A 17031-nucleotide genomic window follows, 5' to 3' on the forward strand; every position below is an offset into this window, starting at 1 on the left:
TTCCTCCAGGATACGCCATTGCATTTCCCTACCAACAGTCCAAATTCTGCAACCACTGAGCATGCTCAGACATTTTCACACATACACACCCCTTAGGATTCCCCCTCACCCACCCAGTTACTATTATTATTATTCTTTTTTCTGCAAACTTTGGTCTCTGCCCAAGCCTGTTGAGATCTCCCTCTTTTTCCAGGAAGCTGGCCTGTTGACTGCATTAAACATTCACATCCAGAGAATGGGTTGAATATTAGCATGATAGCAGGGGAGGGGAAGCTGCGGCCTTCCAGATGTTACAACCCCCATCTCCTGAGCGATCAAGGTGTTATTGCGCTATAAATGCGTAGTGCGGGTGGGGCCTCTCCTATGTTGTTGTTGTTTAGTCGTTTAGTCGTGTCCGACTCTTCGTGACCCCCTGGACCAGAGCACGCCAGGCACCTCTGTCCTCCACTACCTCCCGCAGTTTGGTCAAACTCATGCTGGTAACCTCGAAAACACTATCCAACCATCTCGTCCTCTGTCGCCCCCTTCTCCTTGTGCCCTCCATCTTTCCCAACATCAGGGTTTTTTCCAGGGAGTCTTCTCTTCTCATGAGGTGGCCAAAGTATTGGAGCCTCCGCTTCAGGATCTGTCCTTCCAGTGAGCACTCGGGGCCGATTTCCTTCAGAATGGATGCGTTTGATCTTCTTGCAGTCCATGGGACTCTCAAGAGTCTCCTCCAGCACCATACAGTGGTGCCTCGCAAGACGAAATTAATCCGTTCCGCGAGTCTCTTCGTTTTTCGGTTTTTTCGTCTTGCGAAGCACGGCTATTAGCGGCTCAGCGGCTATTAATGGCTTAGCGGTTTAGCGGCTTTAAGAAAAAGGAAACAAACTCGCAAGAACTCGCAAGACGTTTCGTCTTGCAAAGCAAGCCCATAGGGAAATTCGTCTTGCGGAACGACTCAAAAAACGGAAAACTCTTTCGTCTTGCGCGTTTTTCGTCTTGCGAGGCATTCGTCTCCTCCAGCACCATAATTCAAAAGCATCCATTCTTCGGCGATCAGCCTTCTTTATGGTCCAGCTCTCACTTCCGTACATCACTACTGGGAAAACCATGGCTTTAACTATACGGACCTTTGTTGGCAAGGTGACGTCTCTACTTCTATACGCCTCTCCTATAGCTCTTATTTATTCCCTGCACCGTTTTCTGCCGGAGGGACGCTGTAGGGTTAAACCGAGCGAGCTTCTCCGCTTGCCTAGAAAGCCTGAGAAACAGCAACCCCGTTTTGTGCAGCTGGCGAAGCATGAAAGCGGCTTCCTGGTGGGGGCGGGGGAGGAAATGGCCTGTTTGAATCCTTGCAAGCAGCACCAGCAGCGATCATCGATAACCTCGCAGCAGCTGCATGTGCAGCAGAAGGAAGCCGAGCCCTTGCTCCCCATAGGAAGGGGGCCAGATCCCCGAAGAGGTGAGCTCTCAAGTGGGTTGCATGCAGCTTCCATTTACAGTGGTGCCTCGGGTTACAGACGCTCCAGGTTACAGACTCCGCTAACCCCGAAATAGTACCTCGGGTTAAGAACTTTGCTTCAGGGTGAGGACAGAAATCGCGCAGCAGCAGCATGAGGCCCCATTAGCTAAAGTGGTGCTTCAGGTTCAGAACAGTTTCAGGTTAAGAATGGACCTCCAGAACGTATTAAGTACTTAACCCGAGGTACCACTGTATTATGATGGAGGGGTAGGGGGGCAGAGTTGTATTCATTGCAATTGCAAAAAAAAGAGAGAGGAAGGAATTTAATGAATGCTTATAGGCGCAAGCGAGGTTAAGAACAGCTGGTGTCAGCCAGCAGTGACGTCCCCTCCCTCTTTCCACCCAAGCCAGAACAAAATGCTCACACAAAACCCTTCCCATGTCAGCGAATCCGTAACATTATATATATATATATATATATATATATATATATATATATATATATATACACACACACACACACACACACACACACACACACACAGAGAGAGAGTGGTACCTCGGGTTACAGACGCTTCAGGTTACATACGCTTCAGGTTACAGACTCCGCTAACCCAGAAATAGTACCTCGGGTTAAGAACTTTGCTTCAGGATGAGAACAGAAATCGTGTGGTGGCAGCGGGAGGCCCCATTAGCTAAAGTGGTCTTCAAGTTAAGAACAGACCTCCAGAATGAATTAAGTTCTTAACCCGAGGTACCACTGTATATATATATTTAACTGCAGTTGTGCTGCGTTTCATCGTGAACTGCAAAAGAACATGTTGTATAAGGAACCTGCGCCAAATCCGGCTTTTATTGGGTGTACCATTTCAAAGTGTGTGCGTGTGTGTGTGAGCACTCCATACTCTCCAACATTTCTGCGATGAAAATTGGGACGTCCTAAGGAAAAGCGGGATATTCCGGGATCAAATCAGCAAGCGGGGCGGCTTCTGTAAATCCAGGACTGTCCCTGGAAAATAGGGGCAGTTTGGAGGGTCTGGAACTTCCCCTGCAGAACTAAAACGCCGACAAAAACCAGACCCATATACTTGTTCCCAGGCCGTCCTTCTAGGTTGTGGGTTCTGCCAAGTTCAGTGTCAGTCTGGTTTGTCTCTTCCATTAAGCAGACAGTTTTCTGCCCTGAGAGTCACTAGTCCACTGCCATTTCCTGCCCTGTTCTCTTTCTATGGAGATAAGGTAATTTCACTGCCAGGACTATAGTTAACTTGGATGCTAAACATGGGCGTAGGCAGGAAAGCAGTCCCCCTGCCCCCCAATCAAGTAAATAAATAAAAATACTTGAAGTATAAATTGTGGAAAGATTTTGACAGGCTTTTCTGAGCACTTGTGGTCGAAAGAAAGTAATCTTTTAAAAAAGTTGTCCAGACACTTCATTCCGAATCTGATAGTCAGAGCCCGACAGGTAGAGAATGGTGACAGCTGGGTGTCCTGCCCCCCCCCCCCAAAAAAACAAAAATTCTGGCTATGCCCATGATGCCAAACAAAAGCTGTGTGTTTATTTTATTATTGGGGTCTAGAAATGTTCTAAGTGACAGGGGTGTTCGTTTTATTGATTCCAATCATGGTAGGTATGCCAGTCTCCTATAGCAAAAGACAGACAAACTGATGAAACCTTAATGACTGAACACATTTATTGTGGTTTAAGTTTTTGTCTGCTACTACACTCCCCTTGGGACGCGGGTGGTGCTGTGGTCTAAACCACAGAGCATAGGGCTTGCTGATCAGAAGGTCGGTGGTTCGAATCCCCACGACGGGGTGAGCTCCCGTTGCTCTGTCCCAGCTCCTGCCAACCTAGCAGTTCGAAAGCACGTCAAAGTGCAAGTAGATAAATAAAAGGTAAAGGTAAAGGTACCCCTGCCCATACGGGCCAGTCTTGACAGACTCTGGGGTTGTGCGCTCATCTCACTCTAGAGGCCGGGAGCCAGCGCTGTCCGCAGACACTTCCAGGTCACGTGGCCAGCGTGACAAGCTGCATCTGGCGAGCCAGAGCAGCACACGGAAACGCCGTTTACCTTCCCGCTGGTAAGCGGTCCCTATTTATCTACTTGCACCCGGGGGTGCTTTCGAACTGCTAGGTTGGCAGGCGCTGGGACCGAACGACAGGAGCGCACCCCGCCGCGGGGATTCGAACTGCCGACCTTTCGATCGGCAAGTCCTAGGCGCTGAGGCTTTAACCCACAGCGCCACCCGCGTCCAGTAGATAAATAGGTACCGCTTTATTAGATAAATAGGTACCGCTTTATAGCGGGAAGGTAAACGGCGTTTCCGTGTGCTGCGCTGGTGCTGTCTCGCCAGAGCAGCTTCGTCACGCTGGCTACGTGACCCGGAAGTGTCTCCGGACAGCGCTGGCCCCCGGCCTCTTAAGTGAGATGGGCGCACAACCCTAGAGTCGGACACGACTGGCCCGTACGGGCAGGGGTACCTTTACCTTTACAGTCCCTTTGGGACACGGGTGGCGCTGTGGTCTAAACCAAAGAGCCTAGGGCTTGCCGATCAGAAGGTCAGCAGTTTGAATCCCTGCGACGGGAGGAGCTCCCATTGCTGGGTCCCTGCTCCTGCCAACCTAGCAGTTCGAAAGCACATCAAAGTGCAAGTAGATAAATAGGTACCGCTCCAGCGGGAAGGTAAACAGCGTTTCCGTGCGCTGCTCTGGTTCGCCAGAAGCGGCTTAGTCATGCTGGCCACATGACCCGGAAGCTGGACACAGGCTCCCTTGGCCAATAAAGCGAGATGAGCGCCGCAACCCCAGAGTCGGCCACGACTGGACCTAACGATCAGGGGTCCGTTTACCTTTACAGTTCCCTTCATCAGATGCATTAAGTGTTATGAATGACAGGTGCCGTGGAGTCTATATCTATGTGTGTGTGTGTGTGTGTATCTGTATCCATATATCCATGGATAGCCTTATCCTCCACGAAATTATCTAATCCTCTTTTAAAGCCATGCTGAGTTGCCCCCTATAGGCCCCTCTTTCCCCTGACTACCTATAGCACAATGAGCGCATGTATTTTTCACTCTATAAGACGCACCAGACCATAAGACGCACCTAGTTTTTGGAAGAGGAAAACGGGGGGGGGAAATCTGAATCCCAGAAGCCAGAACAGCAAGCGGGATTGCAGCACTTTTCCTCCTCGGGGAAAAGCCCCCAAGAGCCGCAGACACGCTCCACACGGCTCTTTAAGGGGAGCGCTGAGCAGAGCCTCCTGCCTGCATTCGCTCCATAAGACGCACACACATTTCCCCTTACTTTTTAGGAGGGGAAAAGTGCGTATTATAGAGCGAAAAATCTGGTAACTTATGCCAACATTCAAGTGTTTTGCAGTGGGAAACTTGAGTTGCTTGGATGCAGAGTGTTAATATTTTTCATAGAATCATAGAGTTAGAAGGGACCCGGAGGGTCATCTAGTCCAACCCCCTGCAATGCAGGAATATGCAGCTGATACGTGTATTGAACCTGCAACCTTGGTGTTATCAGCACCATGTTCTACCCAACTGAGCTATCCAGGCTATTAATGGCATATACGTAAGAGTAGGGATGAATAGAAATTAAATTCAATTTCTTTCAGTATCTCACTTTCTAATATTTAGTTCTATTCTCCACACTTCCACATCAGCTTGCAATTTATATTTTTAAGTCCTTGTGAAAATCAATTCACATTTTACTGCTAGTTACTCCTAATATGCACAGTTTTGTTTGCAGTTTCTCCTGATACAATTCTGTTTTGTTTTCACTAATATACACATTTCAACGCACACTTCACTCTATCCATTTTTGTTCACATTTCATGGCTGAAGGACTGCATTGCAAAAATTAGAGAAGCGCAGATTTCAAAGGATGGCTGTTTCGTTTTGCGTGTTTTCCCCCCAGAAAATGCCAATTGCGTAAGATCGCCTTTAAATGCAGACTGAATCAAATTTCTCCACCAACCCCACTGAAGAGCCTTGGCTGCATTGCTTACAGGAAGACAGTGCAAAAGAATAAACTTCCTGCGTTTCATGGACTGGTTAAGATATATTACAAAATCCAGGAAACAGGACAGGACACTGAACCCGGTGTCGTTAATTTGTCATAGCCACAAGAAATGCGTGTGTTTGTGTGTTTAGTTTTAAAAGCATCAAGCTTCACACAAGTTCTTTTTGACTCCCTTTTAGGATTTGGTTAATCACAAAAATAATGCACACGCGCTGACAAAACAGAGTACAGCGGTACCTCGGGTTACATATGCTTCAGGTTACATACTCCGCTAACCCAGAAATATTGCTTCAGGTTAAGAACTTTGCTTCAGGATGAGAACAGAAATTATGCTCCGGCGGCGCGGCAGCAGCGGGAGGCCCCATTAGCTAAAGTGGTGCTTCAGGTTAAGAACAGTTTCAGGTTAAGTACAGACCTCCAGAAGGAATTAAGTACTTAACCCGAGGTACCACTGTATTTTAATTTACATGGTAAAAAGTTTCACATTTCTCCTTCGTCAGCTACCTGTTAAAAATAATAATATTCTGTTTCCATCATTCCATCATGTGGTTCTAGAGCTTTGAGCAGAAACTGGCCTACTGAACAAAAGTAAAATGTGCATATAAGGCCCTCAAAATGAAAGAAATTTCCCACCCCAGACATGGAATATCAGTTTAGCAGGTAAATTTTTCTGGGTTTCCCCCCCCTCTATCTCTCTCTACAGCCTTCTGTTTTCTGGATGTCTTCCCTGCAGGAGCAAAACCTTGTGTGTGATGCTGACATCTGTATGTCTAAACGCCCTAAATAATTTGTAGCACGATCGGGAAAAGACGGAAAAAAGGACCCTGGGAGATCAGTTTGAGGAACCGGCGCCGTTTGCCCAATGCTCGCAGCAAGAGAGGGAGGTCTGTGAGCAACAAGCCTGGAAAGGACAAAATGGCTGCCGAGCGGGCAGCGGCGGCCAACCTCCAGATGGCGGGAGACCAAGTGCTGCAGATCAAAATGGAAGAGGAGGATGAGGAAGAGGAAGATGGGCCGGCGAAAGGGCCTTGCGTCATCCGGGCCGGGAGCCTGAGGGACATTTTGGGATGGCCAGGGCCGGAGCAGGTCAAGCAGGAGCTAGACGAAGAGGTGCCTCCGTGCTGGGAAGCCCATGGCCAGGAGCACTTGAGACTCATCCGGTCGCCTCATTCGGGATGGGGGCCCCCTCAGCAGCCGGAGGAGCTCATCCTGAGGCAACGAGGAGCAAGGAGACGGGAGCAGCAGGTAAAAAGCAGGGAGCCGGGGATCGAAACAAGGTGCTTGCCCACCTGTGAGCAGGTCGGCTGCTTCTGCTTGTTTACAGAGCCCTGACCGACTTGGACCAGAAATCCCTTAAGGAGCACTGCGCTCCTTAAGACTTATTGTGGTTCCTCATTGCCCCTGAGGTTTGGTTGCCCTATACAGTGGTGCCTCGCAAGACGAACGCCTCGCAAAATGAAAAACTCGCAAGACGAAAGAGTTTTCCGTTTTTGAGTCGTTCCGCAAGACGAATTTCCCTATGGGCTTGCTTCGCAAGAAGAAAGCACATAGGGAAATCTCTGGGGACCTCTTTTAAATGCTGGCCGTTGGGAGCAAAGACTTTCGCCCACCGCCGGCCTTCAGAAGAGGTCCTGGACCTCTTCTGAAGGCCGGCGGGGGGCAAAAGTCTTTGCTCCACCCTGCCTGCCTTCCCGGGAGAGCGGAGAAGCGCAGCGCGTTTCTCCGCTATCCTGGACGGCTTTTGAAGGCAGGCGGGAGGGAGGAAAGACTTTCGCCCACTGCCTGCCTTCAGAAGACCTCCGCTGTCCCGGGGGCTTTTAAAATGCTGGCGGTCGGCAGCAAAGCCCTCCTGTCCCCAGAGCTTGCGGGGCGGGAGGTAGGGAGAAGGGCTTTTCTTCCCACCGCCAGCCTTCAGAACAGCCTTCTGAAGGCTGGCGGTGGGAAGAAAAGCCCTTGTCCCCCCCCCCAGCCTTCAGAAGAGGTCGGGGGACAGACTGTCCCCGGACCTGGTCTGAAGGCAGTTTCCATAGGAACGCATTGATTGATTTTCAATGCATTCCTAAGGGAAACCTTGCTTTGCAAGACGAAAAACTCGCAAGAAGAAAAAACTTGCGGAACGAATTAATTTCGTCTTGCGAGGCACCACTGTACTATGTAGTATGACAGGCTGTGGCCTGTGGAACTCCCTGCTGGTAGATGCATAACTGTCAACTTTTCCCTTTTCTTGCGAGGAATCCTATTCAGAATAAGGGAATTTCCCTTAAAAAAAAGGGGAAATGTTGACAGCTATGGGTACATTGGTACCTCGGGTTACATACGCTTCAGGTTACATACTCCGCTAACCCAGAAATAGTGCTTCAGGTTAAGAACTTTGCTTCAGGATGAGAACAGAAATTGTGCTCCGGCGGCGCGGTGGCAGCGGGAGGCCCCATTAGCTAAAGTGGTCTTCAGGTTAAGAACAGTTTCAGGTTAAGTACGGACCTCCAGAACGAATTAAGTACTTAACCCGAGGTACCACTGTAGATGCACAGCAGGAATCGTTCCTGCTCTTAGATGTTGCCTGTGTCGTTAAGACAAGCCTTTGCAATATCATTTTTTTAATAATAATTTTGATTAGTTTTCAGTTATAATCCAATAATAGCCTCATTATAACAATACCAAATTATAAGTCATACCTTGGTTTTCAAACAGCTTAGTTCTCTAACGTTTTGTTTCCTGAACGCCGCAAACCCAGAAGTGACTGTTCTGATTTGTGAACTATTTTTGGAAGCCGAACGTCCGACAGGGCTTCCACGGCTTCCGATTTTCTGCAGGGACTTCCTGCAGGCAATCAGAAGCCGTGCTTTGGCTTCTGAACGTTTTGGAAGTTGAACAGACTTCCGGAACAGATTCTGTTCGACTTCCAAGATACGACTATACTAATACCAATTGTTCAAATACCAAATTATATAATTTAGGTGCCCCCCCCCCCCCCGGCATGCTAGAATTGATGGTTTGATGATTTTCTTCATTTCTGCGTTCCAAAATCTTATTAATTTCAATTACATTCCGGTCAAAATAATAATCCCTTATACAACATCTGCAATATTAATAACTTCTATTCGTGTTGACACATTAAATTATTTATAGAACTACAAGTGAGGCACTCAAACTACATCCTTGTTCCTCCTGCATGTGGCAATTATTCTGTCTGTGGTGTTTCTTCCTGTCCTTGCAAGATGTTATGTCTATCTTTCCCCAGTTGTTGCTGTTCTCCATCATGCCTTGGGCGGAGCTGATATCCCATTGTTGATTCAGAGATTTCTCTATAGGCCTTTGCAATGTCAATTTCTTTTTACTAACCAGCATTCATAGATGTTTTACTGATGTATTTATTGAATTTCTTAAATTTAATATACAGTGGTACCTCGGAAGTCGAACGGAATCCGTTCTGAAAGTCCGTTTGACTTCCAAAACAATTGAAAACCAACACACAGCTTCCGATTGGCTGCAGGAAGCTCCTGCAGCCAATTGGAAGCCCCGTCGGATGTTCGGGATCCAAAGAACGTTTGCAAACCGGAACACTCACTTCTGGGCTTATGGCGTTTGGGAGCCAAAACGTCTGAGTTACCAAGGTGTTCAGAATCCAAGGTACGACTGTAGTGAAAAATGTGGAATATAAATATTCCAAAAAACGAATTAAAGAATAACAGGGAGGAGGGTTGATGTGTCCTGTGAAGTAGATCTGTCCTGGGGACCAATGTTCCACTGATGGAGAGGGGTCCCACCACGTGTGGCCCTCAGGCCTGGGGTTCCTCACCCACTGCAGTAAATAAATGAACACGTAGCATGTGTGAACCAACAGCCCTCTGCCTTTGTTTCCAGGTGCCGGTCCTTTTTGACGAGATGGATGTCCATTCCCCAGAGGCCGACCACACCTTGCTGGACAGACGGCGGTATCTCCGCAGGGAGGCCAAGCAGAGGCTGGAGAGGGAAGCGTGCTCACTTGGTAAGGGCTCGTTCTGCCCCCGAGACACCAGACGGGGGCATGCGTGTATTCTGTGTGCTGAATTTTGCGTCCTGAAAACCTCTGTCGGTCACCACCATTACTGCTTTGCCTGATTGCAGCTCTTGGGGGGGGGTTGCATCTATCTGCAGGGCAGGGAAACAGGACCACCGGCAGGCGAGGCAGCAGTTTTTGCATGTTTGCAGGGGGCGGGTGGAGAACTGTGTGCAGCTTTGTATTTGTCGTACATGTGGATATTTCTGAGCTGAAGAAAACACAGAGCGCTGCCTTATACCAGATCAGACCAGGGACCTACCTACCTGAGCTGCTCTCTGAGGGTCACATGACGGGGGGGGGCGCCGGGCAGAGGCAAAAGTGGGCGAAGAAACAGGTGTAGCTCTTAACCTTTGTAATGTAGACTTACATTCCAGCAAGGAACACCCCCTAGAAGAGATGTCCCTTTCTCTACACACACCGTTCTCTCCATCCGGTCAAGCAAAAAAGAGTGATCTCGCTCCAAGGCGACATTTGATCCATGCAGAATGACTCCTAAGAGGGCCCAGAGCAAGACCACTGAAGGGGCATGGTCTGGGAAGAAGGGGTGTGGCTTAGGGAGGCTCCTGAGGGCCAGGTCAATATGTCTGCAGGGCCACTTTTGGACTCTGGGCTTGAGCCTCCGCAACTTTGCCTTAGATCAAGGCAATCCAACATGTGGCCCCTGAGGCCTCATTTGGTGGCCATCAGCAACATTTGAAGCGCCTCTTCTGCAGCCCTCAAGCTACCTTGCCAAAGGCAGGTAAGCGAAGGAGGTGTGAGGGCTCTGACAGGGTCCTAGAGTCCTCTTGTCTCCTTCCCAAAGCCTAGCTAGCTCTTTCTCAGTTTTGTGAAGGCAGCACGAGGGCTGTGGTGGGGGGCTCACATTTTGGCCTCGGCTCCCTGCCACCATGAGTGACAAGGTAGTTCTGTGTCAAAGTACTCTTGCGACCCGCTTGGTATTGAAAGTTGGACCTCCCTTTGCCTTAAGGTAAAGGTAAAGGGACCCCTGACCATTAGGTCCAGTCGTGGCCAACTCTGGGGTTGCAGCGCTCATCTCGCTTTACTGGCCGAGGGAGCCTGCGTACAGCTTCTGGGTCATGTGACCAGCATGACTAAGCCACTTCTGGCGAACCAGAGCAGCACACAGAAATGTTGTTTACCTTCCCGCCGGAGCGGTACCTATTTATCTATTTGCACTTTGACGTGCTTTTGAACTGCTAGGTGGGCAGGAGCAGGGACCGAGCAACGGGAGCTCACCCCGTCGCAGGGATTTGAACCGCCGACCTTCTGATCGGCGAGCCCTAGGCTCTGTGGTTTAACCCACAGCGCCACCCGCGTCCCCCCTCTGCCTTATCTGAACTTAAAAAAAAGAGCAGAAGTTCACCCTCTCCCACTTCCCTGTTGGCCACAGCTGGCTCTGCCGTGCCAATGCCACATTTCCCGAAGATGAGTCGCCGTGGCACCAACTGGTCGTACGCCGAGGTGATTGATCTCCTGGATATCTGGGGGGAGCAGAGGATCCAGCAGGTCCTTCAGAGCAGCCACCGGAACATGGACACCTTCCAGGTCATTGCCAACGAGATGGCCAAGAGGGGCCACGAGCGGACAGCCCAGGAGTGCCGCACCAAGACCAAGACGATGCGCCGGGACTACAAGAAGGTCAAAGAGAACAACTGCTCGGGGACAGGGCGCCTCACCTGCCCTTTTTACGACCAGCTGGAGCAGATTCTGGATTCCGGAGCGCCCCAACCCGTGGGGCAGGCCCAGAGTTACGGACACCAGGAGGAGTCGGGGGGAGATGATGGTCCCCCGTGTGGCCTGGAGGAGGGGGGCCCCCACGAGTCTGAGGACTACCACGAGCCCCAGGACTTCTTCAACCCCTCTGCCCAGTTCTCCATCGAACTCGTCGATTCGGTGGACTCCACCACCGTGGTGTGCAAAACAGAGGACAACTCTGAGGAGCCGATAAGCACCCCTCGGCCGGCCGCGGGTAAGTGCCCCCTTTTTTGTGGTTATTTATGAAGACGAGAGGTCAGGTTTCACTTCCCTTCTCTCCCCTCCTCCCTCCCTCTCTCTGCACAAAGAGGAATAATTGGGTGTGCAATGTGGTGACACGATAGAAGTGTGTGGAGAAAGTGTGGATAGTTTTTCTCCCTCTCTCGTCACACGGGAACCCAGAGGGAGACATTCAGTGAAGCAGAATGCTTGGGGTGCTCAGGAGAGACAGAACAAAGTCCTTTTTTAAATGACAATGATAATAATATATTATTTTTATACCCCACCCATCTGGCTGGGTTTCCCCAGCCACTCTGGGTGGCTCCCAACAGAATATTAAAAACACAACAAAACATCAAACATTAAAAACGGGTTCGTATCTCCACTCCTCCACATGCAGCTGCTGGGTGACCTTGGGCTAGTCACACTTCTCTGAAGTGTCTCAGCCCCACTCACCTCACAGAGTGTTTGTTGTGGGGGAGGAAGGGAAAGGAGAATGTTAACCGCTTTGAGACACCTTCGGGTAGTGATAAAGTGGGGTATCAAATCCAAACTCTTCCTCTTCTACTCTAAAAATAGGGCTGCCTTCAGATGTCTTCTAAAAGTCAGATAGCTTTTTATTTCGTTGACATCTGATGGGAGGGTTTTCCACAGGACGGGTGCCACCACTGAGAAGGCCCTCTGCCTGGTTCCATGTAACTTCACTTCTTGCAGTGAGGGAACTGCCAGAAAGCCCTTGGAGCTGGACCTCAGTGTCCGGGCTGAGCAATGGGAGTGGAGACGCTCCTTCAGGTATACTGGATTGAGGCTGTTTAGGGCTTTAAAGGTCAGCACCAACACTTTGAATTGTGCTCGGAAACATACTGGGAGCCAATGTAGGTCTTTCAGGACCGGTGTTATGTGGTCTCGGTGGCCGCCCCCAGTCACCAGTCTAGCTTCCGCATTCTGGATTAGTTGCAGTTTCCGGGTGACCTTCAAAGGTTGCCCCACGTAGAGCGCATTGTAGTAGTCCAAGTGGGAGATAACCAGAGCATGCACCACTCTGGTGAGACAGTCCACGGGCAGGTAGGGTCTTAGCCTGCGTACCAGGTGGAGCTGGTAGACAGCTGCCCTGGACACAGAGTTAACCAGCGCCTCCATGGATAGCTGTAAGTCCAAAATGACTCCCAGGCTGCACACCTGGTCCTTCAGGGGCACAGTTACCCCGTTCAGGACCAGGGAGTCCCCCACACCTGCCCGTCCCGTCCCCTAAAAACAGTACCCCTGTCGTGTCAGGATTCAACCTCATTCTGTTAGCCGCCATCCATTCTCCAGCTGCCTCCAGACACTCACACAGGACCTTCACTGCCTTCACTGGTTCTGATTTGAAAGAGACGTAGGGCTGGGTATCATCCCACTTTACAGTTAAACTGTGGAATTTGCTCCCACGAGAGGCAGCAATGGCCGCCATCTTGGATGGCTTTAAGAGACAAACTCACAAAGGAGAATAAGGCTGGCTGCTACCTCTGATGGTTGTGTTTTGCCACCAGTGTCGGAGGCAGTGCGTCTCCAAATACCAGTTGCCAGAAACTGCAGAAGGGGAGAGAGCACTGCTGCAAACAGGTACTTCTCCTGGACTCCCCATCTTGTCAGCCATGTTAAGAGAAGGATGCTGGACTGTGTCGGCCATTGACTCTTCTTATATCCTTATCTCTGGAGTCTTCTTTGTGGTTTCATTCTGGCCTTCCATTTTAATTTTAGCTTATGAGCCAGTTTCCCAGTTTGTACTTTCCTCCTCCTGTGGGAAACCCAGCCTTGAGCTAATTTGAGAGGACGCACAATTTTCAGGTCAATAAGCTCAGCAAATCCTCTAGCTCTTCCTCCTGCTGTTTGGCCCAGCGCTCCATGCATGACCTGGTTAGCCCAGCGTTGCCGTCATCTAAATCCTGCGTTTGGCATATTAAAATTAAATCCAGCCATTCTGCAGCTGCTTGTCTCGGGGAATTATCTCTCCCCCACCCCAGCAGTTGCTCACCGCTGTTTTAAGCTAAGTTTAGCGGCTGTCATGGGCTGGCCGGACGCAGAGGAATGGTAGGCAGAAGCAACTGGGGAACCCCCCGGGGAAGAAGGCTCAGAGCCCAGGGAGTGGTGAGGGGTCGGAGGGAGAAGACTGGGAGGAGGCAGTGTTGGAAGACAAAGAGGTAACAGGGCTTAGTGAGCGGGGAGAGTCTGTGGCAGAGAGAAGCCCAGAATTGGAGGCAGAAGCTGAAGCAGGAGAGGAGGAAGGCCAAGAGGCAGAGGTGGGTCAGGCTGGTGAAGAGGCACAGGTGTCTCCTCCTCCTGCTGCCAGAAGCTCCCCTCTGATTCCCAGAACCAGGAGAGGCATGAAAAGGGCAGAGTGAGAAGTGAGCTTCATGCAGGCGTAGTCTCAGATTGCTTGGGGAAAACCCTGGAGAGGAGGGGAGGCAGGGACCTTCAATCTCAGCAACTGCTTCATGGGCCAACACCTGCCGGAGATGAGTTGCTGTGCTCATTAGGCTTGACACTCCTGTTTTTGCTAATAAAGAATTAATTCCATCTTGTTTGGTGTGATTTACTGCTGTCCGTGGCCTTTGCTAAGGCTATCAGCAGCCTCAGCATTGCCTCAAAGCAACTCGTGCAGTTAAAAAAAAAGAAATAACGAAAGCATTATAATCAGACATAAAAACGGCAGTAAACAAGAGCTAAAATTGTCATCCGACAAAATGCTTAAAAGGACTAAATCCTACCCACGCCGCTTAAAGGATGAGCGGAACAAAGGCCACTGACATACCTGACGGGGGAAATAAGAATACCTTTGCCTGGTGACTAAAAACAGACAGCAGTGGTGCCAGGTGAGCTTCCGTGGGGAGAGCATTCCACAAATGAGGAGCCACCACTGAAAAGGCCGTTCCCATGTCAACACGTTCCACACGTCCCTCAGTGGCGGGGGAACACACAGAGCCTCTGATGGTGAACGCAAGGTCTGAGTTGGTTCGGGTGGAAAGAGGCGGTATATTGCGATGCAAAATTATATTTAATGCCCTTCCCTTTGTTTTTTAGAAGCCGATCATTTGCTCAACCCCTTGCCACCTGCCCCGCCCAGTCTCCCTGGCAGCCCAGCCACCACTGGCTCCACAGCAGGTAAGAGGGAATGCGGAATGAATTTTGTATGCTGAATGGTGATGTTTAATGAATGAATTCAGAGTGCTGAATGAATTCTGCAGAACCTCAGGGAGTTGGATGGGACCTTAGAGGTCGCCTGGTCTTTTCCAGGAAGTTGGCATGTTGACTACATTAAAGATCCACATCCAGAGAGCAGATGTAATATTAGCAGGGTCGGGAAGCTGTGGCCTTCCAGATGTTGTTGGACTACAACTCCCATCATCCCCGGCTTCTGAGGGTGATGTGAATTAGAGCAACATCTGGGAGGGCCACAGGCTCCCCATCCCATCTCCTTCAAGCGATGCTCATAAGCTTGACCGTCCCCTTCCCAGAATCCCTTGCAGCCTTTCAAAATGCCCTCACTCTGCTTTTGTGTTTCTACCCCTCCCCGCTTCCCAAATTGCTCCCAGACGTGCACCCGACCCCTTGCCACAGCCCCTTGCCTGGGCCGACGGGCCTCTCGGCCGCCGAACGCCTTGCCAACATCCGGAACCGCCACAAGAAGACCAGGAACGATTTGGCCGCGGAGCTGGCGATGGCAGCGGACCTGCGGATGCAGGCGGCTACTGACAGGATCCTTTCCGCCCTTGACGGCTATGCCAAAGCAGACCTGGAGGACCGTGAGAAGGACAGGGTGGGCACGGAGCAGATCATTGCCATCATGCAACGGCAGACAGAACTTCTGGAGCTGCTCATATGGCAGCGGCAGTCGTCCGCTCCGGCGGCCGTGTCCACTGCCCCCTCACGCCAAGCATGGCCGCCACGGACGGCCCAATCCAGCCACCGGCCTGCAGGCCCTTCTTCCTCCCGCCTGGGCGTCCCCAGGCGGCCGTTGACACCCAGGGCCCGTACCAGGAGAAGGCCTCAGAACTACAGCCCTTGACCTTTTGCAATCCCCTACAAGAGCTTGCGGTTGTCAGCTTGCCGTGTTTAATTCTTTAATTCGGTTAACCTCTTGGGTGTTGTTTTCTCTTCCACACACACCCCATGCTTTCCCATTAGGGTTAAAAAGAGAGTGTTGTCAACAAACCGAAGGCTTCGCCGTAACAGCCGTTTGTTCTGCCATTGCCGAAAGCTAATGAAAACCCTATTTTTAAAAATAAAGTATTTTCTTTCTTTTTTAATAAACGTCGAGCCCTGGCATCAAGTTAAAAAAGAAAGAAAGCAAAAAGTGAACCAGTTGGCTGCTGTTTCTGGTGGGGAAATCCTTGGGTGGGTGTTTTTTTTCATAACTCAAACTTCATCGACGTTCCTTGGCAACCAGATTGGGCCGAGCCAAATTTCTTGGCCTGAAGCCATGTAGTAGAAAAAGTGGCTTCAAGAATGGGAAGTGCTGAAGTCTGTCCACATGCACATTTGGGGTTAAGGGGCACTGGTTTATTTACAGCAGGGATCGGGAACTTCTGGCCCTATTGGCTAAATTTGGGCCAGGAAGTTCATTCCTCATAAACAATGGCCGCCTGCCCCACACCTGACATTGTATGTGGGGCAGCTGCCACCGCTACTACGAAGAACCACTTAGGAGTGTAAAATGAACTCTGAGGGGCTTTCATTGAAGGATTAAACTTATGTCCCACTGTTCCTCTACATATTTTCCACTCAACAACCCTGTCAGTTAGGCTAGACTAAGAGAGTGGTCCAAGTGAGCCTCATGGCTGAATAGGGGTTTGAACCCCGGCCTCCCAGGTCCTGGCTCAACCCTCTGACTTCTGGACCAGTGTTTCTCAAACAGTAGGCCTCAGGCCCACAGCACCCGACCCCATAGCCAGCCCACGGCCATTTAGTTTGACAATGCCAGCACCTGCAACTCCTCGCATACTGAGCAGAGGAGAGCAGGGAAAGAAGCGGAGGAATTTTCTGTGGAAAAATAACACGCTGGGGAAATTTATGCCCCGGTGTCCAGTCTCCGCTTGGAGAGATGGCATGAACAGAGACAGTGGAATGGGCAGGGGGCCACAAGGGACATTGGCGGCCACCAACCTGGCTGGCTTTAAAAAGGGGGCTAAACGAAACCATGGCTACTGGCCACAAAGGCTATGCTCTGTCTCAACAGTTAAGAGGCAACATACACTTCTGAATATCAGTTGCTGGAAAGTGCTGATGCACTCAGGTCCCGCTTAATAATAAACAACTTCCTGACTTTTAGAAGACATCTGAAGGCAGCCCTGTTTAGGGAGGTTTTTAATGTTTGATGTTTTATCACTTTTTATTATTATTAATATTCTGCTGGGAGCCACCCAGAGTGGCTGGGGAAACCCAGCCAGATGGGCGGGGTATTAATAATAATAATAATAATAATAATAATAATAATAATAATTTACTAATTATTAATTATTATTCATTATTAATTGACTTTCCACTGGGGAATCTGGACTT

The 17031-nt window shown here is 50.1% G+C and overlaps 1 protein-coding gene across 2 annotated transcripts; it reads left to right on the forward strand.

Annotated features, from left to right (window-relative positions):
* Nucleotides 1-1249: 1249 nt before the first annotated feature.
* Nucleotides 1250-15831, forward strand: LOC144326090 (uncharacterized). 2 transcript variants are annotated; one of them, XM_077922000.1, is made up of 6 exons: nt 1250-1444; nt 6181-6722; nt 9342-9465; nt 10910-11488; nt 14554-14634; nt 15066-15831. In XM_077922000.1, the coding sequence occupies exons 2-6, from the start codon at nt 6393-6395 to the stop codon at nt 15536-15538; spliced, it is 1587 nt and encodes a 528-aa protein (XP_077778126.1). In that variant the 5' UTR covers nt 1250-1444; nt 6181-6392; the 3' UTR covers nt 15539-15831. The 2 variants fall into 2 exon arrangements, with proteins under 2 accessions (XP_077778126.1, XP_077778128.1); XM_077922002.1 differs by having other exon boundaries at nt 6211-6722.
* The last annotated feature ends 1200 nt before the right edge of the window (nt 15832-17031 follow it).

Source organism: Podarcis muralis, chromosome 2 (genome assembly GCF_964188315.1).
Source record: "Podarcis muralis chromosome 2, rPodMur119.hap1.1, whole genome shotgun sequence".
Lineage (NCBI taxonomy): Eukaryota > Metazoa > Chordata > Lepidosauria > Squamata > Lacertidae > Podarcis > Podarcis muralis.